This window comes from Python bivittatus, unplaced genomic scaffold (genome assembly GCF_059951505.1).
Source record: "Python bivittatus isolate LINGU-HERP-01145 unplaced genomic scaffold, Pbiv_v1 ctg000010_np1212, whole genome shotgun sequence".
In the NCBI taxonomy this organism is placed as follows: Eukaryota; Metazoa; Chordata; class Lepidosauria; order Squamata; family Pythonidae; genus Python; species Python bivittatus.
This window is the reverse complement of record NW_028277029.1, coordinates 4878217-4903681: the sequence shown is the minus strand read 5'-3', so window position 1 is coordinate 4903681 and position 25465 is coordinate 4878217. Positions and strand designations below refer to the sequence as shown.

Genomic DNA, 25465 nt, shown 5'->3' with positions numbered 1-25465 from the left:
GCACATAATCAATCTTCTAAAAAAGATGCAGCTTTGTTATTTGTACCGCTGGTCAGAGTATGTGCCAAATGTTAAGAATTACGTGCATTTCCAAAGAGCAATCCTTGATTGTTTTGAAAGTGAGAAATTATATTTACAGCCTATTAACCTTTTTTGTATACAGTTCTCATTCCCTGTTGTTGACGTCAATATTTGGTACATGGGAAATGTTTTTATAGAACAAAAAAATTGATTGTTTTCATCTAACATGGGTTTATTCTAGTATAATGAAAACTTTAAAGATTTTTAACAATGCAGCAGGGATTCTGTGGTTGTCATCCTAGGTACCTTCTGTGGGGAATATTTGGACAGTCTATGTGAGTTATATCTTTTAAAAAATAAAATGGGAGCAAACAAGTAGTCTAATGAGTGTGAATTTTAGGAGAGCTGAGGAGCCTAGTTCTATAGCTTTTATATGGCTGTTGGATTAAAATATAGGGAATGATAAACAGTACTTTTCATTAAACTCTTCCCCTTTCATCTTTTCCGTCATGATTCAAGTCTTGTGTGTTGCTGTTCAGGAAACATCTGCACGATGTACCTGAAATTTAAAATTTATTGGAATAGGCTGATGCTGAAGTTTGGAATATAAACTGTTCTTTTACCATCTGCTTGTTTAGAATAATATGGAGTACATTAAGAAAATATCTAAAGCCTTACACTCCTGTTGTTTTCTGTGAAGAGAATTTTGATAAACCTGTATTAGAGACATCTGTATTTTTTTCCTCCCTATAGGTATATGCTGGGCCTTTCAGCAGTTCCAGCTGTAATACAGTTTTTTGGCTTCCTCTTTCTTCCCGAAAGCCCCCGTTGGCTTATTCAGAAAGGACAGACTCAAAAGGCACGTAGAATTCTGTCACGGATGCGGGGAAATCAGGCAATAGATGACGAATATGATAGTATCAAGAATAACATAGAGGAGGAAGAAAAAGAAGTTGGTGCAGGTAGGCTGAATTTTTATTGTTCTTTGCATACTGTTAATCATAGGCTGTGACTGCATAGTAGCATTTTAATAAGTTACTTTAGCGCACATTTAAATGAAATAGTATCTGCTAAACTTGCCTTATAAAACAATTGTTTTCTTAGTTCTCTGCTGGAAGTTGGCTTATTGCCAGAGTGAATCAATCCAGACAGAGAATCAATTATTAAGAAACTGAAGTTTATAGTTCAAAGAGATAGTTCTGTTTAAATTAAAAGATATTTTGCACGTATCTTTCTAACTGCTTGGTGGAGAGCATTTTAATGTGAATCACGTGGTCCAAGCTTTCATGGACAAGAGTCCACTTAACACAGTAGTGATATTCTTATCATGCCTTATTCTCCTTCAGTCTGGGATTTCAACTAGAATAAGAGTTATCAGAACCTTTCAGTACTCAGTAGTTTAATTATTTAATGCATTATGTCATAATATTTTTGGCTAGTTTGAAAGGTGGTTGTTTGTACTTGAATTCTTCTGAATGTCCAACTGCTTTCGATCTGAGTGAGTGATTGCCCAGTTATGACTTGTGTGCTTCCTATATCTTAATTTTTGTGAAATAGCTTCATTTGTACCTTAGTTTAGCTTGAATAGAGATGCAACATTTATCTTAGAGCTAGCCAGGTTTATCTTGAAACCATGGCTTCAAGTTAGTTTCTGGCCTAAGGCAGCAATACTCCAAATGCAAGCATTAAAACTAAAAGATGGGTGCAACAAATGGAGAAAGAGAAGGTACTGCACAAATCTATTCCACATTTCTGATTGCAAAAATACAGTTTGGAGGTCTGGAATATGATGCTGGAACAAAAAAATGTATATAGCATAGTATGAGTAGAAGTACAAACAGGAGCCTGATAAGATTTGGTTGGACTTGATAGTTAGCCAAATGTATCCCTCCTACAAGAATGTTCCTATTCTACGCCCATCTCTGAATTGAAGTGAAATTATTTCCTGCAGTTGGAATATTTCAAGAGCCCAGCAGAAGTGCAGGGGAAAGCTTCCTCTTATTGTTTCAGCTCTTGATTTACATTTGTTTGAGTGGCAAGGGATGTTAATTTCGGTGATTGCTTGTACATACAGGTAGTCCTCAAGTTATGATGGCAATTGGGACCATAATTTCCATCGCTTACCAATGCAGTCCTAAAGTGCAAGGTCATGTGGCTGCGTCGCTTGGCGACAGCCATCCCTGCAGTCCCCGTTACCATTGTTAAGTGAGGATCGTGAGTCGTTACGTGAGCACCTCTCACGACTTCCTGCCAACTTCCAACAACCAAAGTCAGTGGGGAAGCCAGCAGGAAGTTGCAACTCCCAGGCAGCTTTCAAGCGGGCCAGCAGGCAGATAAGTGGCTGCTGCTGGGTGGGAGAGGGTGTGCAAGTGGTGGGGGAGGCGTGGCACGAGTGCATCGAGGCTTCGGGAGGGTGTGTGGGTGGGAGAGACTTACCCAAGCAACTTGCAAGCTTCCTTGCTGGCTTCCCTGTTGACTTTGGTTGTTGGAAGTTGGCAGGGAAGATCACAAATGGTGATCATGTGACCGTGAGACTTTGCAACCATCGTAAGTACAAGCTGGTTGCCAAGTGCCCAGATTGCAATCATGTGCCTGCAGGGGGGCTGGGATGGCCAGAACTTCGAGGACCAGTCGTAACCACTACTCATTCAGCACTATAGTAACTTCAAATGGTTGTTCAAAGAAACATTGCTACAGAATTTTCAGGTCATATGACCTAGGTGAAGATTTTGATTTTGTCAGTGCTGTAAGAACTGTAAAGGAATGTGGTACATATATTTGTTTTCTTTTTCTTTTTTTCCTTCCTAGCATTTTTCCTGCAGGTGCAGGGTCCGCTTTTTTTGGATCAACCAAATGTTGATCCATGGTTGTGACAGGAATTGACCGACCGGCTTGTGGCCCGAGCCTGATGTTATGGACTGAGAGAGAACGGCTGGCCCAAAGTCACCCACCAGCTTTCATGCCTAAGCAGGACTAGAACTCTCAGTCTCCTGGCTTCTATCCTGGAGCTTTAACCACTAGATCAAACTGGCTCTCATGAATGTGGTACACACACACACATGCACACACACACAGACCCCTCAATCACAGGATGTTCACTCAACCAGGCTATAGAGGTGGAAGGACTTGTTCTGGTAGTTTTAAGCTTTATAACCTCTTGCTGTTCTGTTTTTTATCCCAGGGACTGAAGACATGTAAAAACAAATGCAAATGTACACCTTTCCCCCCCGGTTTTTGAACCACATGCATTCTCACACACAAGCACACATTCATATTTACCCAACTCAAATTCTAGCAGGATAGGTTGGGTTTGGATTCCAGAACAATAAAGGCAGAAAACTCACATGCATGAAGCTGTTGAAATGATTACAGTTCTCGTCCAGTTTTATAGCTTCTTAGAAGGCTTGGTCAATCCCAGGTTAGTATTTATTATTATTTTTTTTGCCTCCTTGTATTCTTTTGATTTAGTGGCCTTGTCTTACAGGCTTTTGTTCTGAGAATCACTTCATCTTTTGAGAACACTATGTTGTTCTTGGAGGTTCCATTCTGTTATTTACTTTTTTCACATGCTTATAAACATAAAACTGCCTGAACAAATCCTTCCAGTTCTTTAGCCTGCTTGAGAGAATAATGAACTCCATCTTTCATACATATCAGTTTATACCTTCATGTAAATATATGGCACCAGATACAGATGAGAGCCAGTGTGGTGTAGCGGTTAAAATGCCTGACTAGGAATGGGAAGAACCAGATTCTTGACTTGTGTTAGTCACACTTGACTTGTGTGAGAAGCTAGATGGGTGACTCTGGACTGACATCCGCTTACTACTGTGGATGTCTTTATAGCATAGCCGGTGCTCCTTTCGTGAAGCTTTGTTACTTTTATTCATATGAAAATATCAGACAACTATTTTTACATAATGAAGTTAACATTATAAGCATACTGATGTAGCTCAAGAATTCAGTTAATTTAAACAAGAAAGCCATTCTTTCTTTGCAAAATTGCAGTGATTGAATAAAATGCATTAAAGATATACTCCTGTGAAGTGTGTTGTGGAATAGAATAATTATTCTAAATCCCTAAATCCCTAATGACAACATTGAAAGTGCGTCGTTGGGGATGGGGATACTTTTGCAGATTGAATTAGACCATTAGGTAAGAGCCATATATTTTATGACTAATATTGTCAGAATAGTTCCATTAACAACAAGTAATATTTATGGTTATTTATCTTAATGAAGGAAAACAACCAGCTTTTATATGATAAACTAAACATTAAAAACTTTCAGAAAACTGCAATGAATACTGCACAACAAATATTACACAATATATGCTGTATAATATTTAATGAGTTCCTTTAGTATCCCAGTTTTGCTTTTTGTTTTAAATTAGCTCTTGTTAATACTGTAGTTCTTGCCAGGAATTTTACAGATTATTACACATGACTTTGCTATCTTTCAGTTTCAATAGTAACACTTAATTCTGCATTGACCTTTTAGACTATGTCTGCTTTTCTCTGCAGAATGGTTTAATCTGCAAAGTTACTAAATATTGTGCCAAGGTACAATGTCAGGGCATTATACTATTATTGCATTATTATTAATTTCATTTAAACAGTTAATATGGCCACCCATCTCAGAACTGTGACTTTGGGCAATAAACAGAAAAATAAAACCAAGGACAACAAAACAACACAATTATTAAAAAATAAAAACTAGAAACAATATAATGCATGCCAGCAGTCTAAAAAATAATTCCATTTTACATTTAAGAAGAAAACAGTGATTAAACAAACTAATCAACAGGGCTCACCTAATCTCTAACTAGTGGCCTCTGTTTTTTATTCCTAGCACTTATTTGTAATTTTTAAAATCTTTCATACGTTTGTTAGTGAACCTAGATCACATTAAATAATTCTTGGAAAGTATTAGCGTTTTAGCTGGGGTGGTTGTGTGCTCTACTTTTCAGAGATTATTCCACTTTTTGAAAGAATGACTTCAATATTGCATTAAGTCATAATTCGTTATGCTAAGGTAACATGTACCTTAGCATAATGAATGGTTCCAGTCACTGATTTTTAAACCAGGTTTTATGTCAGCATTATGTGTGAACCCAGCCAAGTCTAGTATATTTAACAAATCGTGATTAACAGAATTGCAGCTTGGCATGATAAGTGAACCCAAGCTATATTTGAAGGTTTCTCCAGTCCAACTTTAGTTTAAAGATGAAGAACTTTAAGTCAGTGGGGAAGCTGGCAGGAAGTTGCAAGTCCAAGGCCAGCAGGCAGGTAAGTGGCTGCTGCCGGGTGGAGGAGGGAGTGATGGGGTACAGCAGAGGTCTGGGATGGTGTTTGAGGGTGCGGGCCAGGAGGATGCACCAGGATGTACAAGGGAGGGAGGGAAGGAAAGAAGGAAGGAAGGAAAGAAAGAAAGAAAGAAGGGAGGGAGAAAAGAAGGGAGGAAAGGAAGGGACAGAGGAAGGAAGGAAGGAAGGAAGGAAGGAAGGAAGGAAGGAAGGAAGGAAGGAAGGAAGGAAGGAAGGAAGGAAGGAAGGAAGGTTTCTGATGCTCCTGCCAGCTTTCTGCAAGGAAAGTCAATGGGGAAGGTGGCAGGAAGTCGGAAGTCACTCCCGCTCCCACTGCTTTTTTGCCCACCCGTCGTCATTCTGTTTCTCTGTTTAAGTAAGGAAATACCTCTGAAACGTGTACCCAATGGGTCACGGATTGTCTAGTGGAATTTTAAAAATGGGTGGGGTTGTTGTAGGACAGCTGCTGCAATACAGTTTGCTATGCAATTCCTGTTTCTACTGCAACAGTTCTTAGTGCTGGTAAAAAATATGACTTTTAGAATCTATAAAATACTCATCTGTATTTCTTTCTTGGTTTCCTGTGAATCAAGAAAGATTTGAGTTGATCCATGACATACATTTGGAATTTAAAAAGTAGTCTGTAATTTGTTACAGGAATCTACTGGCAAAATGTAAAGTATTTTTTTCTGAAGTCTTTAAGATTCTGGACTGCCAAAGTTCTTGCTTGAATCCCAGCCTACAATTATTCTTCAATAGAGGAATGAAGATCCAAAACATCTCAAACTATTTATAGATTAAAATTAAAATAGATACATATTTTCAAGAGAATTTTCTGCTTATTTCTAGTGTTTATACAAACACTACAACTGTATAATGTAATGCAGCATAGAGATACTGTTAATCACGGAGTGCATTTCTTCTTTGGACTAGAGGTTCTTTAAAAATGAGATTAAAATTAAATTATTTCATTTAAGGGCTGTAATATGTTTGCATTCAATGCTGGTTTTGGTTGATTGAACTCATTAATAGTAAAGCCCAGTTTCTTTAAAAAGACTGGCATTGTCCCTTGAGAACTACTTAAGAAAATTACATTTTTTCTTAAGTAAAAATTTAATGATTGGTAATAAATCATAGTAAGGATTTTGCCCTTTTTTCTAGGGTAAAAAAACCAGAAATGAAATTGCTGATGTGTGTGTATTTGTTTTGGGGAAGCAAATTAGTCTAATTTTTTTTATCTGATGAAATACAGATATTGCCGACCTGCTTATTTTTAAAGATATTTTACAGCTACTATAACTTTGATCATAAATATATTTTTTTGCCTCTGAGTATTTAGAAAAAGATAAAATTAGTTTTTGAAAGTAAGTCAAAAAGTTCTTCTCTTTGTTTTCAAATTGCTTTGTAGCCTTTTCATTAAAGTAATATGTTTAAAATGTTACCCAAAATTTTAGGAATTAAATTTTAATTATTTCTAAAATTACGTATTTTTCATAATTTTGGAAAAGGTTACAAAGACCAAAATATTTTGGAGTCAGCCAGCTAGCCATGTCAGTTATTTAAAATTAGTTTCCACTCTATTTCCCAATTTATGCAATTTGTATGAGTGTTCAGTATCTTTGTTCACCTTTTCTCAATAGTTAAAGAAGTTCTACTTCCAAGGTTTTTTCCGTCCATTACTATATGTGTGGAAGGTAGATTGGGAAATCCATAAATCCTAGAACAGCCGCAGTGTTGACAGTACATAGATGAGGAATAATGTCTGAGTAGCAAGAGTATTCTTCAAGAATTCAAAATTCTCCAGCTCTTTGTATTTCTGTTTGTGACTTATATATGCCAGTGAACACTAAATTACCAGGGACATAAATCTGTGTAATAGCATTTGCCACATTTGCAGTCCACCTTGAAATATTTTATAATAAAGATGTTGCTTGTAAATCACAGGTTGTATTTTTTTTATTACTGCAGAATTGGATAATGTTCATATATTCACACTTCTTTACATAAGCAAATAATTTTCTGTAAAAGGCCTTTGGTGTGCTAACTGTTGTTAAAACAAGTTAAGTTGACAGTAATAATACATCTTTTTACAGTTTCCTATATAGAATATTTTTATTCACATTTTATTTCAAAAGTGTTGTGGCTTCCTCATATTTATCTTTTGTTGCTATGATAACAGAATTCTCTTTCTCCACTATCCTTAAAATTTGTAACATTTATAAAACGGAAAGAAGCGAGAGAATATTCATGTATAACCACAGTTTTAGAAAAAGGACAGATAATTAAAATAGTAAAAATGGCAATTTCATTTTTCCAGGCATATATCTGCTCCAAAGTTTTAAAAGACTAATTTAGAATGTACCATAAGCAGACATTTTGAACTTTCATTACAAAAAGAAATATGGTAATAAAATAAAATATTGCAAGATTATGTGGGCGTGTTAAAGTTTTAATTACGTGTCTGGATATAAAACCAGTGCACCTAGCGTGATTGTGACAAATAGGCAGGTTTATCAGTTGGAAACTGCAGCATCAAATGATGACTTGCATTGACTTGCGAATGGGCCATCAGAAATGCAGCATGAATTGGCAGAATCTGCTGATTTTTATGTACAGTACTGTGTAAAACACAGTATCTTTCTGTTGAGTCACACAACGTATTCAGATGTCAGTCATCAAATGTGGTATATGTGACTATGGACTTACAAAGGACCCTCCCCTTCTCCCTGACCCCTGCCGCTTTACTGGTTATTCTGGAAGATATTTTTCTAAAACCAAGCCAATTAAAATTTATAAAATAATGAGGCAGCACAGGGCTCATGACTTGTATGGTGTTTGAAACGATGCTGTTCTAAGTGTCCCTGTTCTGTGTTAAACTTGGAACAAAGCCAGTGTGTTTTGCAGTAAGGTCAAGGCAAAGCTCTTTGAACATGAGTGTTTTGTTTCATGTTCAAATCTTATACAGCTCAAAAACAGATTTGTTTCCCTTGACATCCCTTTGTGCTGTTTTCTCCTTCCTTCCTTCCTTCCTTCCCTCCCTCCCTCCCTCCCTCCCTCCCTCCCCTGTATCTGCTAAAGAAGGGAAGGTTGGCAGAAAGCTTTTGAAACTAGGCTCAGGGCAGAAAGCAGCAGGCTGTCCACCCTGATCTAATCTACTAATGAATATTAACTATCTGCTAAGAATTTAAAATAGTATTTAAATATTAATGGAGAAGAAACATTTAATGAGATGATTATTTCTTTATTTTCATTGTCATCATAGCTAGACTCATGTTTTGAATTCTAACAGCCCAGATAATTAAGACATTCTTTTGTAATCTGTTGAAAATTATAACAAAAACTATGGCTTCATATCTATTACTATGAAAGAGAGAGCAGATGCAATGTACACTTCAGTTATAGCATCATTTTGTCACCATATATGCTGACTAAGATCACTCATTAAACTCAATAAAACCGAAGAAACAATAGAAAAGTACATTGAGCTATGAATCAGATTTCTCAATTGGAATAAATAGATGATTACAAATAGTTTCAGAATCCAAATGATACTAGATACATCAGGGGTCCTTGATTGTAGTTGCAGAGCTCTTGTAATTATTTTTCTGAAGAGCTAGCTTCAACCATGCTAAGATTGGAATTCTGTTAGTAAAGAGAAAGAGTTCTTAGAGTCTGACAATTTTAGCACAAGTGTAGCAGTGGTTCCAACTTGTGGCCAATTTTTAAAATATGGTGACAGGGCTCCCTGTAGTCAAACAGAGCCCCTGGGCTTCCATAACTTCCTATTTGTGTTACAGGTAGTCCTTGGTTAACGACCATTTGTTCAGCGACCATTTGAAGATACTGTACAAGGAGACATACAGACGGTCTCTGTATGTCTCATGATCGCAATTCAGGCACTTGGCAACCGGCTCACAATTATGACAGTCGCAGCATCCCATGGTCATATGATCACCATTTGCAACCTTCACTGCTGGCTTCCAGCAAGCAAAGTCAGTGGGAAAGCTGGCAGGAGGTCGCAAATGGCAATCGTGGCATTACATCTGACGACCACAGGATTTGTCTAACACCTACAACTGGAATTGCCGGAACTGCCGTTGTAAATCAGCACGGTCATGTGATGTTGAGCTTTACGACCACGTTGCTTAGCAACAGAGTTCCCAATCCCAATTACAGTCATTAACCAAGGATTACTGGTATTGTAAAGCAGAATTGTCTGCAGGGCTGTTTGAAAAAGCAGTCCAAAACAGGTCGGTAAGATTATTAATGGGGGCTAGCTGATGCAACCATATTATGACGAGATATAAAAGAGGACAAAACCTAAAAGAGGACAAAAACCTAAAGTACACTTTATAAGACAAAGCTTGATAAAAGTATGGAACTCCATGAGGAAAACAGTAAGTCCAACAATCTGAATGCTTTTCATGTTGGAGATAACTACAGCAAGAAAAGTGTAATTACACATGTAAATATTGTCCACCCAGACCCTGTGAATAGATTTAAAATACAGCAAGAACTACTCAGTGAGGGGCTGAACGTACCATGGTTGACGTATTTACAAATTGCTGGAAGAATAAAATCTGACCTCAAAAAAGAGGGAGGGACATTAAGAAAAACGACAGAATTTGAAATGCTTATGCAGAATCAAGACTATCCACTAGGCTGTATATATAAACTTCTGTTTAGATATGCTACAGAGACAGAAATAAAATCAAATTGGATGCAAAACTTCAAAGAAACAGTTTCAATGGGAAGAACTGCGGAACAAATCTATAAAATTTACCCCAAGCTACGGTTTCAGAGAGAACTGGTATAAAATGTTTTACAGATGGTATATATGTGTCAATAATTGCCAAAACAGACAGATCACATAGTAATAAATGCTGGAAATGACCTGAAACAGAAAGAAAGGAACATTTTACCGTATTGGTAGACATGTAAAAAAAACCCAAAAGTAAACCAAAAAACCCCCCAAAACCAAAAGACAGACATACATAGCACCATTTAGAAAATTTTAGGGATCAAATTCGAAATGAAACCATAATTTTATTTTTTACTAGGTATAATTCCAGAACACATCAAGAAAAAATACAATAATTTATTAATAAATGCATACGGCTAAATTTAAGCAAGAATAGTTTTCATATGTTATATATTATGCAGCAAGGTAAATACGAGCACTTAGAATATGGATTCTAAAGTCTGCGCCAACAGGCACTGCAAATCAGTTGGATTATAAAGAAGGGGGAAGTCAGAAATGAAATATTTACGTATATTATTATAGGGGCATTTTTTAATGTTTATAAATAATAAAATAGTGGAGATTTTGGCATTAAGCTCAAGTATCTTAAAAACAGCACACTCTGCTTGGTATCTTTTACTGATGTTATACTGAGCAGTAATTGTATAAGTAATTATCCGTCTATTTGTAGATAATATTTTAAAAGATTTTGTTTTAAATAATTTTTTTTAAAATATTTTCAGTTTAAGGGTATAATGCAAATAAGATCTTTTAGTTTCCCTTGAACATACGTATATTTGCCTCCATGTATGCCTGTGCTTGAGATTTGATAACGTTTTTCAAGTTTTAGAAGTAGATAGATTTATGTAGAGGTTCGTTAATTAAACAGAAGTTATAAAATAAAACATTTTCAGATGAATTCTAGTGCATGTATAAATAACATTCTTTGAATGTTGTAGTTAAATTGATATTTACCGTACACAAGGCAAAGATTTAGGGGTAGGTTAATCCATTTGGCCCAGGTTATATAATTTAGCACAGAAGGTGATGTTAGTGGACCTGTAGCTTTTGCCATAATTTGTTTCAAGTTAAGATTTATGTTGAGTATCTGGGTGACATATTGTGATGGAATGGAATTATGAAGGCCAGGCTCAGGGAGAAAAACATTTTCTTACATCTCCTGAGGAGCGTGGGAGCTACAAGAGGATGAGACTGGCACCTCCCTGAGGAATTCACACTGTTGTGGCTGGCTGACATGGGAGCTGGGGTTTCAGTCTGGGAAGATTCTTGCTAGAGGTTGTAGCTAATAAACATAGCTGGACTGAAATTACATGGTCTCTTGGAGTTCCTTGGGCTAGGCCTGACACATATATGGAGTACTCACTACCTAAGTACATATGATCTAATAACAGTAATTAATTATTTTATTTAGTCATAGATTAGAAAGTGTTGGAGCTAGCTGTGGCCAGGATTTTTTCCTTTTTCAGGCACATGTTTAACAGCCATAAGAGCATGGCCTGACGTATGTGGTGAGCTGAATTAATAATTCTCTGAAACGTGTCTTCGTATTTTTACAGGGATTGGTTTTAGCCGTGGGGAAATTGGAGGGTATTCTCAGCACCAGTAAAATTGCTCCTGAGCTCATCGTGGTCCACACTTTCACAGAATCCTTTCCAGCGTATCCTAGCAACACGAACAGCGATGTGCGCAAGGGCCATCAGGGAGTTTGTTTTTTATTTTTTAGAAAGCTATGAACTTAAGATCATGCAGTCCATGATAATTGAAAAGTCGAAAGCAAGGTTGTTTAAGGACTTAAACATTTTCAGTTTATTCCTCCGGGGAAAAAAATATAGCATGTATTCTAAACTGTGATAAAAGCAGATCAGCCAGTGGGGCTTAATAGGCTATGATTTTTAATTTGGGGAACGTACCATCATAACAATAACATCTGGTAAATAGTTTGTGCTTGAATTCTCAAATGAATTAATCTACTCTGAAAGTGACAACAATTGCTCCACTGATGAGGCATCTAGATTTTTTTACTGGTTAGTTAATGATCATGTCTCTCTCTCTCGTCATTTAAGCTAAAATAGCACTAGGAGATACAATTCACTAGCTTTAGCTAGATATTTCTGAACTGTTCGTAAGAAGGGCTATACTAGAATAGCGGAATGCCTCCTTTACCATTCTGTTCCCAGAGTGGCTAACCAGGCTGATCTATTATTGATGTAATGGAATGCATTGTTTACTTTTATAATTAAATAATCCCAAAACAACAAGATACCTCTTAGGACATGAGCATAGTATTATTCTCCCACTTCTGTTCCCCACAAAACTGATGTTCACAACTCTTGTTCACAGCCATGTCACTGATACTAGAAGTAATACAGGTAGTCCTTGACTTTTGACCACAATTGGGGCCAGAACTTCTGTTGCTAAGTGATGTGGTCATTAAGTGAGTTGCACCCGATTTTACAACCTTTTTTTGCTGCAGTCGTTAGGCAAATCACCATGGGTATTAAGCAAATCACACGGGCATTAAGTGATTCTGGCTTCCCCCATTGACTTTACTTGTTGGAAGCCCCCTGGGATGGTTCCAAATGGTGATCACATGACCCGGGGAACGGCAACCATCATAAATACAAGCTGGTTGCCAAGCGCCCAAATTTTGATCATGTGACTGCAGGAACACTGTGATGGTCATACGTGCGAGGACTGGTTGTAAGTCACTTTTTTCAGCTGGACTGAAAAAAGCACTGTCGTAACCAAACAGTCATTAAACAAATGGTTGTAAGTCAAGGACTACCTGTACATAGCCACTATAGAATAATTTATTTAGTTATTATATTTTTAACTTGTAACTCCACTCTGAGAGTGCTTGGCAGAATTACAATACATCACAACATCAGCACAGCCAAACATGGGAATAAACTTCTCTATATCATAATGAAACAGAAAAGAAAACAGCAAATAGCATAAATCGCTAAAAGTGTAGAAAAATGATAGTTTTACTTACAGGTAGTCCTTGCTTAACAATGGTAATTGGGACCGGAATTTCCATCACTAGGTGACGCTGTCGTAAAGCATGATGTCATGTGACCATGCTGCTTAGCAACAGCAGTTACAGCCCTTCCGGTTGCCATTGTTAAGTGAATCCTACACCATTATTAAGTGTGTCATCACGTGGTCACCATTTGTGACCTGCTACTGGCTGTGAAAGTCACAAATGGTGATCACGTGACCATGGGGACGCTGCAGTGGCTGCAACTACAAGGACTGGTTGTAAGTACCGCCCATAAGTTCAAACGGTCGCCGAACAAGTGGTCGTTAAGTGAGGACCACTTGTACTATGTAAAAACCAGTAATGAGGAAACCAACTTAACCTTTGTCATGAAAGAATTTTATAAAGTTACTGCTGTTTTATAGAAACTGCTGCAAGGCTTTAGATAGCGACCATGGGCTTTGGGCATATGGAAAGAACAATCTTTCCTGTGCCCTCTCTCCAGGCTTTTAAGTGTATACATGAAAATGCCTTGGAACAATGAAATCTGTAGTACCTGCTTCTCCCATGCAGGTACACCCATAACTATGGGTGACTTAGTACAATGTAAGACATAGTATTTTGTACAGTAAAGCTCCAGTTATGGAAGAATTCACTTACACTCTCTGTCTTCTGAGACATTAACCCAGAATTGCTTGTGCTTAAGCAAGCAGTAAATATTTCAAAGTTTGTTGGTTAATAAGAGATTGATAAATGGTTTTATTTTCAGTTTTTCTGGTTTTCAGTTTCTCGAATTTGTGGTTTAAATCACTTTCCAAATGTCTTGTACATTGCCTTGAAAGTGTGCCTACCAAACACCATTAGAAATATCTAATATATTTGAAATGCAAAAGCTGGAAGGCAGTGAACTGTGTAATGCTATTCTGAACGAAGATATGCTTGTCACCCTCTAGCACGGCTGGCTGGGGAATTCTGGGCGTTGAAGTCCACTCATCTTAAAGTTGCCAAAGTTGAGAAACACTGCTCTAGTATGTCCTGACTAGTATTTGCTGAGCACAAGTGGAGTCCCTTTCGTTCACAGACAAACTCTGCTCCATCTGCCTTGCTGTGTTGTACTTAGAGCAACAAACACCTCTAATCTGCACTGTCAGCTGTTTTAACAGTTTTGAGTGCTAGTCTTACTATTTTTAAAGTGATAATAGTACTTATCATCATACAGTACTGTGAGATGCTGCATCTGTTGAACTTTCTATATCAGGTGGCTCTGAAAAAAAACCATAATTGTGTTTTTATTAGTTGTCAACTCTAATCCTAATACACTTCTCATCGTACATGTTTGTCCTTTACAGTTGTGAATTGGCCAACTTACATCTTCATACTCATGTATGATGAAGAGCAACTGTAATGCACTGGAGACTGTTTTTTGCTTTTTATTCTTTAACTTTGATAACTGGCCAATCATATACATTTTATTTGTCTGAAAAACCAGAAAAAAAGACTTATGTGTCCAGCTTAAATGAATCAGGTTGAATAAAATGTAAGAATTAATTTCCTGTAGAAAAACATTAAATAGAATAAGAATTTTGCCTATTAACAAGTGGTGGGCAAATTGTCTTTGGCTTCACAATTTGAACTAATCTTCATAAGTTAATTTTTGGAAAAAGTTTACTAATGGCTTTTAATTATACACACACACATACTTATTGTGTTTCTATTAGAGAAAAATAGTTTCCAGCACTAGCCAACTCTGATTGGAAATTGAACCATTCTTTAATGCCACCTCAGGTAATTGCAAACTTAGGAAATAGTTCTTCTATTTTTGCTTATATGTTTTTCCCCTCATCTTCATGGGGGAAAAATAGCCATGGGATCATTAACTTTTATAAGTTTTGAAAATGTGGACCAAGGACATTACATCCCATCTTCTCTTGATGGACTTTGCTGTATTTCAGAGGTTTGCTATACATTAAGAAGTTGCACATCAATTTCCAGGCTTTTTCTTATTTAGGGACATCTAAGGCCCTCCAACTGAATGGGCAGCTGTAGATTGGGATAATTCATGTATTAAGTATTCTGTACATTATGATGGGAAGTTCCTAACTGCCTGAAAATGGAGCTGACAGGAATGGCCACTTTTATTTGCTAGAAGGCAAGGGCTTAAACTTCTGCCATCTGGTAGAGGCTAACCTTTTCTGCTCTGTATGAACTCTGCCTTGTGCAGAAAAGGAAGGTCTTCCTCATAGCACCATCTTAGGCCAAGGATTTCATAAAAGAAAAAGGTTAGGGGCTCTTAAGATAGGAAGAAAGATCATAGGGAAGGAAGCTGGCACAAATATTCTCTTGTCCAGAGGCAGATTCAAGATCTTGGTTTTCAGCAGCTAGCCACGTGGAAGCCCAAACCAGCTGTAGGCAGCTGTGACAAATCACAATCAGCCAGGAAGGCTGCACTTCATCTTCCCTCTCCCTTTCCCTCCCAAACAAAACCAATGCAACAAGTAAAGATCCTTGCATTTTCCTTTTAAGCCTTGATTGCAACAGGTATCTGCAGGGATTGGCATTCATGCAGTAACAGTGACAAATGACTCTTGGCCACTAAGCAGCTCCATAGGGAGGAACGTGAGGACGCAAAAAGAGACATGGCCAGGTAGTAGGAACTGGTAAGTTCCAACCATGGTAACTTCAATCAGACATCCCTCACCCTACCTCACAATTGCCTTGGATAGCTTAGGATCTGATCTCCAGGTGACAGTTGCCTTTGGATGGTGGTAGTATAGGTGCTAGACTTCTCAGCATTGGAGATGAACGATTGATCTCCCCCCCTCAGTGTCAAACACAGTGGGAAAGAAGGTCCATCAGAGCCACAAAGAACTAGCAGTCAGCTGAAGGAGTCAAGCAAGATGTCAGAAGGAAGGTACAAATCAAGAAAGGCAGGTATCCAACAAGGATGGAGATCCTTTGCAGACACAGAAGTTCTAAAGGTGTTCAATTTGGATTTCTATTATCTCAAACTATCAAAATATTTATTATTTAGAAAAAATATCACAAATACATATTTAAGTATTAAAACATTATTAGATAAATGGGGACAGAAGGACATTTTGTAAACACATGCAGGTCATCCATTAGAAATACAGTGATAAATTCAACCCTTCCATAGTTCGTAGTTATTTAGAGACTTAGAATAAGAGAAACAGATTCAGCAGGCTGTTCCAGATGATCCATAAGTCCTAGTCCTGTAATACTTCTCTATCTGCACTTTGAGCAGGAAGCCAATACATAAATCTGTGCTAATATACTAACAGCATATAACTTGAACTTAGCTGCACCAAAATATTTTTAAAATAAAAATGTTTGATAAAGTTTCATGGATGACAGAATTGAAAAGCAATTATATAACCCTTGTTTTAATTTGAGTAGAGACCTGATCATTTTTTTTAAAGAAAGCACTATGTCAAAATATCTGTTTGTTTGTTTGTTTGAATTTAAATTGCATAATAAAATAAAATTTTGTATCCTGCTCACCACCCACTTTACATACATAATGCCTGTAGTGATTATCGTACATATATTCTAAATTTAAAACAATTGCTCGATTGGAAGTACAATAAACTGAAAATGTGTAGGAGGTGATTGGAGATATTTTGCCAGGAAGTAACATAAGGAGAACAGAAAATAATTAACATTGAGTAACAGAACTGCTTTCCTTTTTAGCAAAATTGAGATAAAAGCTGTTATGCATTACTAAATATAAATTTATATTATATATAAATATAAATTTTTATTATATATAAATATAAATAAAGTGAGCAATACAGAGTATCAGTATACTTCTCTGATCCCAAAATTTATGTTAGCACAGCTTTTGCATGCAATAAAATATCCTAACACAATATTGCACCGACAGATACATCACCTATAAAAGAGGCTGATAAAACCACCTACTTTATGTATGTATATGTGTGTATATATAAATCCCAAAAGTCATTTTTGTTGAATCATGATGATGGTGGTGAGGGTGATGATGATGATAATATCAGCACAATCTCCAGGCAGTTCTTCTTGATCAGCAGGCAAGTATGTCTAAGGATATTTAATTTCGACCAGAGAATATCCACAACTGCACCAATTTATTTTCATATATATATATATATATATATATATATATATATATAAAATTTTTATTAAGAATATTGATTGTAATAGTAAAATCTAATACAAATTAAGCTTAAAGAAAGAAAAGAATAGAAAAAAGGAGTAAAAAATGCAAAAGGAAAAAAAAAGAAAAGAAATACAGGTAGTCCTCAATTTATGACCACAATAGGGACTGGAATATTTGTAGTTAAGCAGTGCAGTGGTTAAGTGAGGCATCATGTGACCACACCCAATTTTACGACATTTTTTGCAGCTATCATTAAGTGAATCGTGTCATTAAGTGAATCGTGTGGTGGTTAAGCAAATCACATCAAGTGAATCACTTGGTTCCCCATTGATTTTGCTTGTTGGAAGCTGGCTGCAAATGCCAATCACGTGACCCTGGGACACTGCAACAGTTGTAAATACATGTCAGTTGCCAAGCGCCTGAATTTTGGTTATGTGACTGCAGGGATGCTGTGATGGTCATGTGAGGACCAGTCATAAGTCCCTTTTTCAGTGCCTTCATAACTTCGCTCGCTAAACAAATGGTCGTAAGTCGAGGACTACCTGTATATAAAGAAGTGAATTCCAACCTTTGTTAAAACAAGCGTAAAGAAATTTAGTGACTCTTCACCCCCTCTAATGTTACCAACATTTATCTCTTCATCCCATATCCCATCTCTTATCTGTAAACAAATCCATAAAACATCTTTTCAATCCTGGTGTCAGCAGAAAGCCCATAAAAGGTTGCCAGAAGTAACAACTTATCTTGTTTTAACTCTGATCAAATAAACCAACTTTATATTCCTTCCTTTTACTTGGGGTTACAGGCTCAATCTTTAATTCATTCAAATATTGTCATAGGATTTTTCTTCATTTCTTCTTTGTCCTATCACACAGGGCTTTAACAAGCTTCTTTTGTATATCCAATAGGAAAAAATTATCCAGGTCACTCTCTCGGTTTGTCATTTGTATTTCCCTTTTAAATTTTAAAACCTCAACCAGTTTTTTTTTCTTTTGGTAAATCCAGTGAAACATCCTTTTCTAAATCATTCTCTTGGCTTGTCAGTTGTAAATCCATTTTTGATACCATTTCTGTCTTATTAGATAAAATTTATACATTTGACATTTCTTCAGTAAACATCTTTTGGACATAGTCTATCCATGGAAGCAGACATCATTACTAACATTGTCGATATCGTGGGTACTATTTTTGATTCTATTCTTCAAAATTCTCCTTCAGTATTTTTATTGTTAGAAGGTTTTGCATCATTTTTTAGGTTTGTATATCTTTCTTCTACCTAAAATCTTTAGTCCCCTCCAGGGTTCAGTTTTTGAAATCATGAAATTGCTTATCTTTGTTATATCTTGTAAAAACCAAAACAGGATCTATTTCCCATAAGAAGCTGTTTGTTCTTTATCCTTAATTCCAAAATCTTCGTGTAAACTTTCAATATTCCAACTTTCCCTGGACCCTTAGTCCATTTATAACTTTCTAAGATCAAAATCTTATTTAGCTTTTTGCTGTTTACAGTATTTCAGATTCTTCAATTTTTTAAGCTTATGATTAAATTTTTCTTTTATTCAGGGTTGAAAGCAGTCTCACCTGGCATTTTCAAACTTTTCTTTCCAAAGGTCTCTAATAGCTTAGAAGTAGTTAATGAGCAATTTCCAAAACTGATTAGAAAGTGAGGTTTGCAAAATTAGTGTCCTTTAAAAGCCTCTGCCGCAGTTGTGAGCAAGATGGCTAATCCAGTCATCTCCCAGTGCTCAAACGTGGAAAATCGCTGTCCTGCAGCCTCCTCAAGGGGAGCAGCCATCCAGAGCACATGTGGGCAGTCTCCCATCTTGTCCTTATCCAGAGAGGTTCCAAGGAACCGGTCTACTCTCCAGTTCCTTGGTCTTTGCTGCAGTCATTGGCTACGCTTCCGCAGAGCCATCTTCTGCTCACCATACCTCCCCCGGAAGCGTGTCATTTTTTTCTGGCTACTTAACATCCTGGTTACTTTTCTTTTTCTGCTTGTTTTGTTCTTCTCATCTAAGTAGTTTTGTTATGGAAATTTTATATTTCTGTATGTTTTTATTCTGCTACATTTTGTTTCATTTTACTCTTCTGTAGCTTTAAGAAGAAAGGCCTTTTCCCAGCATCCCTTGTTTTACTCATGGCCATCTTGGGTTTACCTGCATGTTTTCTTTCTTTTGTTTCTCTACCTTTGAATTTTCCTCCTCTCTTTTCTGTTGTTATTCCAGTGCTACTTCAACTTGGCTGCATCTCTCCTCCGCCCACTCCCCCAGATTAAATCTCTCAGATGGAGCTTTACTAAGATTGACCTTTACCTGACCACAAACATATATTGTTTGAAATTGTTCCTCTTTACACTTCTTGAGTCTTTCGTGAAGTGCCTATAACTCAATCAGTACTGTGAATCATTGTGTCTAGCACTGTTCCTAATCATTGTTAATAGCTAAACCTTCTGACCGCTGAAGGTCACCAGGATATTCCCTCTTGTCATTCTATGATTTCCTCTGATTCGTTTATATTGTGCTAATACCCATATGCAAGAAATATATGAAACCTTGCATCAAGTTGCTGTAAAATGAGGGTGTAGCAAGGTAAAGAAAGAGATGCCTGTGTTATTTTTTTCCAGTTCCAGAATTTTTTAAGAAGTGTCACTGCCTTTTTCCCAGTCTGCAAGTCCTGCTAATTTTCTCAACAGTTCTGGAGGTTCCACAATGGGAAGAAGGCTTCTGGCCCTAAGCAAAATCCCACTCCTCTATGGCCGCTTAATGAGGGGGAGGGAGGCCTTTTTTTCTCTCCGTTGAATTCTCAGCATTTTGAAAGGATTTCAGACAACTTTCCCCCTCTCTTTTGCAGCATTTTAACAAGAATAAAATGTAGCAAAATATAACAGTAAAAAGATAAACGAATTTAAAAAATTCTATAACAGTTCCTTCTGGATTAGTGAGTTACATATTCGGGTAAAGAAACCTGCAGACACAGGGTTTTTTTCCTTCAGGGTTGTATTGTTAGGCTACCCTATCACCTGGGGGCCTGAGAAAGTCGGTCAGACAGCTGGACATAGAGAGTACACATTTCATAATTTCTTCCCATAATGTTCCATTAAAAAAAAACAGTTCTTTTTTTCCACTTTTTTGCATTTCATTCTCTAGGCAATGATAACTTTGTGCCTGTAAAGCAAAGCAGACCTGCTTGTGAACTGAAATTTCATTCTTAAGGCTTTTTGTGGGTCCTTTATAGATCATCTAAATCCCCCAGATGAATGATGTAGCGGTCACTTTCTTTATATGAAGTGAGACTCTTGTGTTAAAAAAAAACAAAACTGTTTTGCTACTGCAAACGGGGATGGATTAAGGTCCTTAGAAATGGTAGTTTGCCTTAAAATAACATGTATTCACAGCTTACAGCAGGGGCTTCATAAAATTTACAATTCAGCATTTTAGGCATTGTACTTTCAGCATTTCACTTATCAGTTTTGAGACTTCTAATTAAACAACTTTGTTAGGGTTTCAGATTCTAATGTTGGTGGTCTACATATGCTTCTATACATCATGCCAGAGTAGAATTTGTAGTAAGAATACATCAGTATTGCTAAATGGAACATTTCTTGGAATTTTACCACAGAAGGATAAAAATTTCTCTGCCACAGTGCCAAGAGTTGTGATCCATTTAAGCTTACCTGGAGCAAAATGCTTTGGGGTTTCTAGTCTAACCAGAAGAACCAGCAAGGGTATATGTTGCAAAGACTTTCATGCCACTAACTGATAACATCAAAGGCTTTGTTTTCCGCTGTGGAGTACCTCTCATTCTGAAGTCAGTATTGAATGTGCTGTATTTCAACAACACAATTTTAACAGAATAAACATTTCTGAACACAAGGTGCTGTCCTTTTAATTTTAAAAACTAGTGGAACCTAGTTCTTTTAGGAAATGTACATAATGCGAGTTATTCCAAACTTACAAAGTCATAATGGTCCTTTGCAAAGAAAAAGTCACTTTCCAAAGTACATTGATGTGAGCAAAGCATTAAAACACCCCCTTCCTCCAAAAAGCTTGGTAGTGTGACTGCAGTTGTTTTTTTCCATTGTCTGTACAGTTAAATGTGTGCATGCTGGGATGCTCTGCTTTGCTAGACAAATGCAGATTTAGCTTGTAGTAATAGTTTACAAATCTATTCCAAGAACCCAAAGGAGTGTCATACAGAAGAAGGCCAAGAACCGTTCCTAACCTTGTATGGAATAATGTTCTTAAGTTAGAGGAAGGTAACTTCTCTTTGAATGTCAGGAAAAACTTATAATAAAAGACAGGACTAATTACTGGCAGAGGGTGAAGGTGTTCTAGTTATACCTTAAACAGCCATCTCTAGTGGGTGTTTTGATCTGGTTGCCTGAAATGAGCAGAGGGTTGGATCTGATGGTGTACTAGCCCTTCCTAACTCTGCGATTCTTTAAAAGCTGCTAGTAGCATAGTTCTTGTACAAATAAGGTAAGTTGATCAATTGAAATTCTGATATATTTAATAGTAATCCACGTAGAAAAATTTTGGAGTGAAAAAGAGTCCTTAATGTGGTTTTCAGACACTCCATGACACAGTGAAAAAACATTTTAATGCTGCTAATTAAGGAAGGACTTAATGAAAATAAGAGTTATTTCTCAATGGTGATTTCTGTTATATATACTTTAGCATTTAATATTGGTTCCTTGTGAGAGATAGCTTTACTGGAGCTTATTCAGTTATAATTTGACTTCAAGCGTGGCACTACGTCATGGTGCAGCCTTGATAGAATGCAATTGTAGTTTTGAAGTAAATTGCTCCCATTGGTAAAATAGACCAAATACTAAGTTAGGCTTTCAAGTAGAATTGTTTGAAGTCCAATCTGTAAACTGCATTTCTGTTATTTCAAAACATTGGTGGAAGAAACTAGTACTTTTAAGTTCCAAGATAATTGTGAACTGCAGGCTATATGTTTTCTACAACTTTTCATTAACAGCTAATAACCTAGCCCTATGCACGAAGTTGGTGGGATGCAGGAAACAGTATGTGGGCTTGCAAGGTATTCTTTAGATTAGAACTCCTAGTATGTATAGAATGTGAGCATATATCAAGTAAAATTGAGCTTTGGTTTGGTATATTAGCAAAAATATGCCAAGCCATACTGATAATGTCTCTAAAAGATGACACAGGGAAGCTTGCAACTTAGAATGTCAGAGGAACATATGGCAAAGAGTATATACAAATATATTAAATGGATAAATTTGTTATGAATACTGGTATATATACTAAGAATGTATGCTATAAAAAAGAATTATACAAATAAGATTCAAAATAGGTAGATGAGCTACAGAAACACTAAATTAATTAAAATATTTTTATTTGTTTCTTTTGAAGCTGGACCTGTGATCTACAGAATGCTGACCTATCCTCCAACTCGAAGAGAGTTGATTGTGGGCTGTAGTTTACAAATGTTCCAACAGCTGGCAGGTATTAACACAGTCATGTATGTATCATTTAACTTTTTAAAGAGAATACTGCAATTTATTTTCAGTTTAAAAAACAGAAAACGTTTTAAATGGTTTAACAACTGAATACGCAATACAAAAAACATAAAAATAACCTTTAAATATAATGCATATATGGCTATTTGTATTAATCTTTAGTTTTGCTTTGGGAGCATTTCAACTTCAACCTTTTCAACTATTTGTTCTAAGCCTGGTTGAAGGGAGTTCATTGCCAGCAGGAAAGGAATTGGTCTGAATATGGATGAGCACTAATGTTTCTAAATTAATGCTACATAATGTAAAGCCTAAGGCCAGTTGTGGCCTCCTCTTTTTCCCTTAGCAAAAATGGTCCTTTCCAGTTTTTTGCGGAAACATCTGTACTCCTTGCAGGTCCAGTTGGAAAAGATACGGTGGTGAATGAATGTCTGCGCTGTGTTCTGTTTCTCCTTTTTCAGATTTAAGGAAATCTGTTGGAACTGATGTCTGTTCTTGATTTCACCATTTCCTTAGTATAATTGCTGTATTATTTCATATAATTTGGGGAGGAATATGAGATATAGGAGAGGTTGTAGAAATGGAGGCAAAATTTGAAGTGGGTTTCTGAGGAGCACAGTAAGCAAAAAGGCAAGGTCAACACTGGGGATATAAGACTCATCAGGGACTTTCTCATAAATGATTTGGACATGGGGTGAAAAGTGAGGTAGTGTGAAGGCATTTGATCTGACCTTGGGAAAATGGAAGGAATGAGCAAGCCTTTAATGGGCGGGGGGGCTTTGAGAAAAAAACTACTCAGTCCTGACAAAGAGGAAAGTATGAGAAAGATACTCAAAATAATCCTGAACTGCTTTTGTTTAACATAAGATGGTGCAGAGAGAAATTTGAACAAGTTTTCAAAATTTAGTTCTTCTACCCTGCTATAATAAAGAATATTCCTGGAATCCTTGCCATGCCTATTTCTTGACCATGTCTACCTCAAATGGCTGACGGGGAGCCATATTAGTCTTCCGAGGTCTACCTCAATATGTACTTCCCAATTAGCATGTGAAGAGCATCAAAAGAGTTTTCTGAACAGCATGAATGGTCAGCTAAGCCGAATAGATTTTTTAAAACCCGTCCTTCTTCAGACTAGCAAGAGCGCCAATGGACAAAAGGAGATATTCATTGGCTGCTATTGGGTATATCATTTTACTCTGGAGATTGATCTCTATTTAGATGCACTGCAGAAAGACCTCAGGAATGAAGAGACAGATCAAAGTAATATGAGCAAAAGATAAAAGAAACTGAGGAAGAGGGCCTAGCAAGTATAATAGAATACAGAGATCATGCAGGGATAAAAATGGATAACCAGCACAGGGATGCAGCGAACAAGGGGTATATACTTGGGTCCAAATATAAACAATTATATTAAAAATGTTACAAAAATATTTACGTGTGATTAATGCAACAGTACCGTGTTCCTGAGCTTATTAAAAAATATAAAAGTGAGCCTTTAATAAGAGCAGCCATTTTAAATGTGTTGTAATAATCCACCCTAAATTAAAAATAACTGCAAAGAAAGAAAGAAAAACTAGTTATAGTGCAAACCTCAACAGATTAAAAACAAGAGACGGTCTTCCCGTTTTTGTCTCACAACTTAGATGAGCACTGAAATAAAATGAGTTACACACAGGAAAGAGAACATTTTTGATTTTAACATACAGAAAAGTATGCCGGTTAGTTCATAGGAAAAATCCCAGAATTTACAATTGTATTTTGTTGGGCCTAAGCAGATAGACACAGTCATAGGCAACATGTTTAGATTGTCAGGTAAGATGTTTATAAAAAGAAGGGACTAAGGGAAGCAGAGGAAAAAATGGATTGAAGGCTGATATAGTGATGTGTGCAAGGTTAATTGTAGTTGCATCACAGTGTTGATACCCCTGGTGAAATTGTGTGCTGCAGTGAGTCCCAAGATAAAGAGAAGCTGATACAATCTTTGTGGTGCAGTGTTAATCCAGCTAGAAGGATTTAGAATTTTTCAAAGGCCTTCTTCTCTGTGGAATAGTCAATCATGATTTTCAAAAGCTCAGACAGTTTAGAGAAACCCATGGTTGTGGAAATAGAACAAAAATCACCATCTAAAGGTGATTTTCACCTTTTGTTCACCTATGGAATTGTCTTTACTTGGCTAATTGTACAGTAGAAATAACGAATCAGTCACTTCTCTGTGTACAGCTGATGAAGAAACTGGGCTTTAAGTTTCGTTTGTATGCCACCTTTCTCCAGTGCACTTAGCAGCTCATGTTGTGCAATGACTACCATCTGGGTCAGGGTTCCTCAACCTTGGCAACTTTAAGACGGATGGACTTCAACTCTGGACTTCAGTTCTGGGAGTTGAAGTCCACCCATCTTAAAGTTGCCAAGGTTGAGGAACCCTGATCTAGGCAACAAAATATGACGTGAAAGCATAGAAGAAAATGAGGAAATTCATACACTAATTCTTTCTTGCTGCTTCACGATTCAGTTGCATGACGGGAAGCCAGCTTGGTAGACTGTGAAGGCAGAGAAAAGAAGTGCTCAATGATCATTCCTTCCTTACTGGGAACATCTCTGTAATGAATGTAATCATTTGTCTATTCCTTTATTACGTGAACTTTTTGAGGTTTCCAAAATGAAGTTTTGTGCTAAGAAATTCATTGTTATCATTCTAAGTCCGATTCTCACTGTTTTGTAATAAAGCTGGGTGGGGACTATAATTAACCTGCCAT

The 25465-nt window shown here is 36.8% G+C and overlaps 1 protein-coding gene across 4 annotated transcripts in view; it reads left to right on the top strand.

Moving 5' to 3' along the window:
• SLC2A13 (solute carrier family 2 member 13) overlaps positions 1 to 25465 on the top strand; it is a 140286-nt gene that overhangs the window by 34200 nt on the left and 80621 nt on the right. For all 4 annotated transcript variants that reach the window (XR_015798225.1, XM_088152458.1, XM_088152410.1 and 1 more), the window contains exons 3-4: positions 775 to 983; positions 22609 to 22717. Coding sequence is in view for 3 of the 4 variants with exons in the window: in XM_088152458.1 (XP_088008584.1) it covers positions 775 to 983; positions 22609 to 22717 (318 nt within the window). In the remaining variant the exon portion in view is untranslated. The remainder of the gene's footprint in view (positions 1 to 774; positions 984 to 22608; positions 22718 to 25465) is intronic.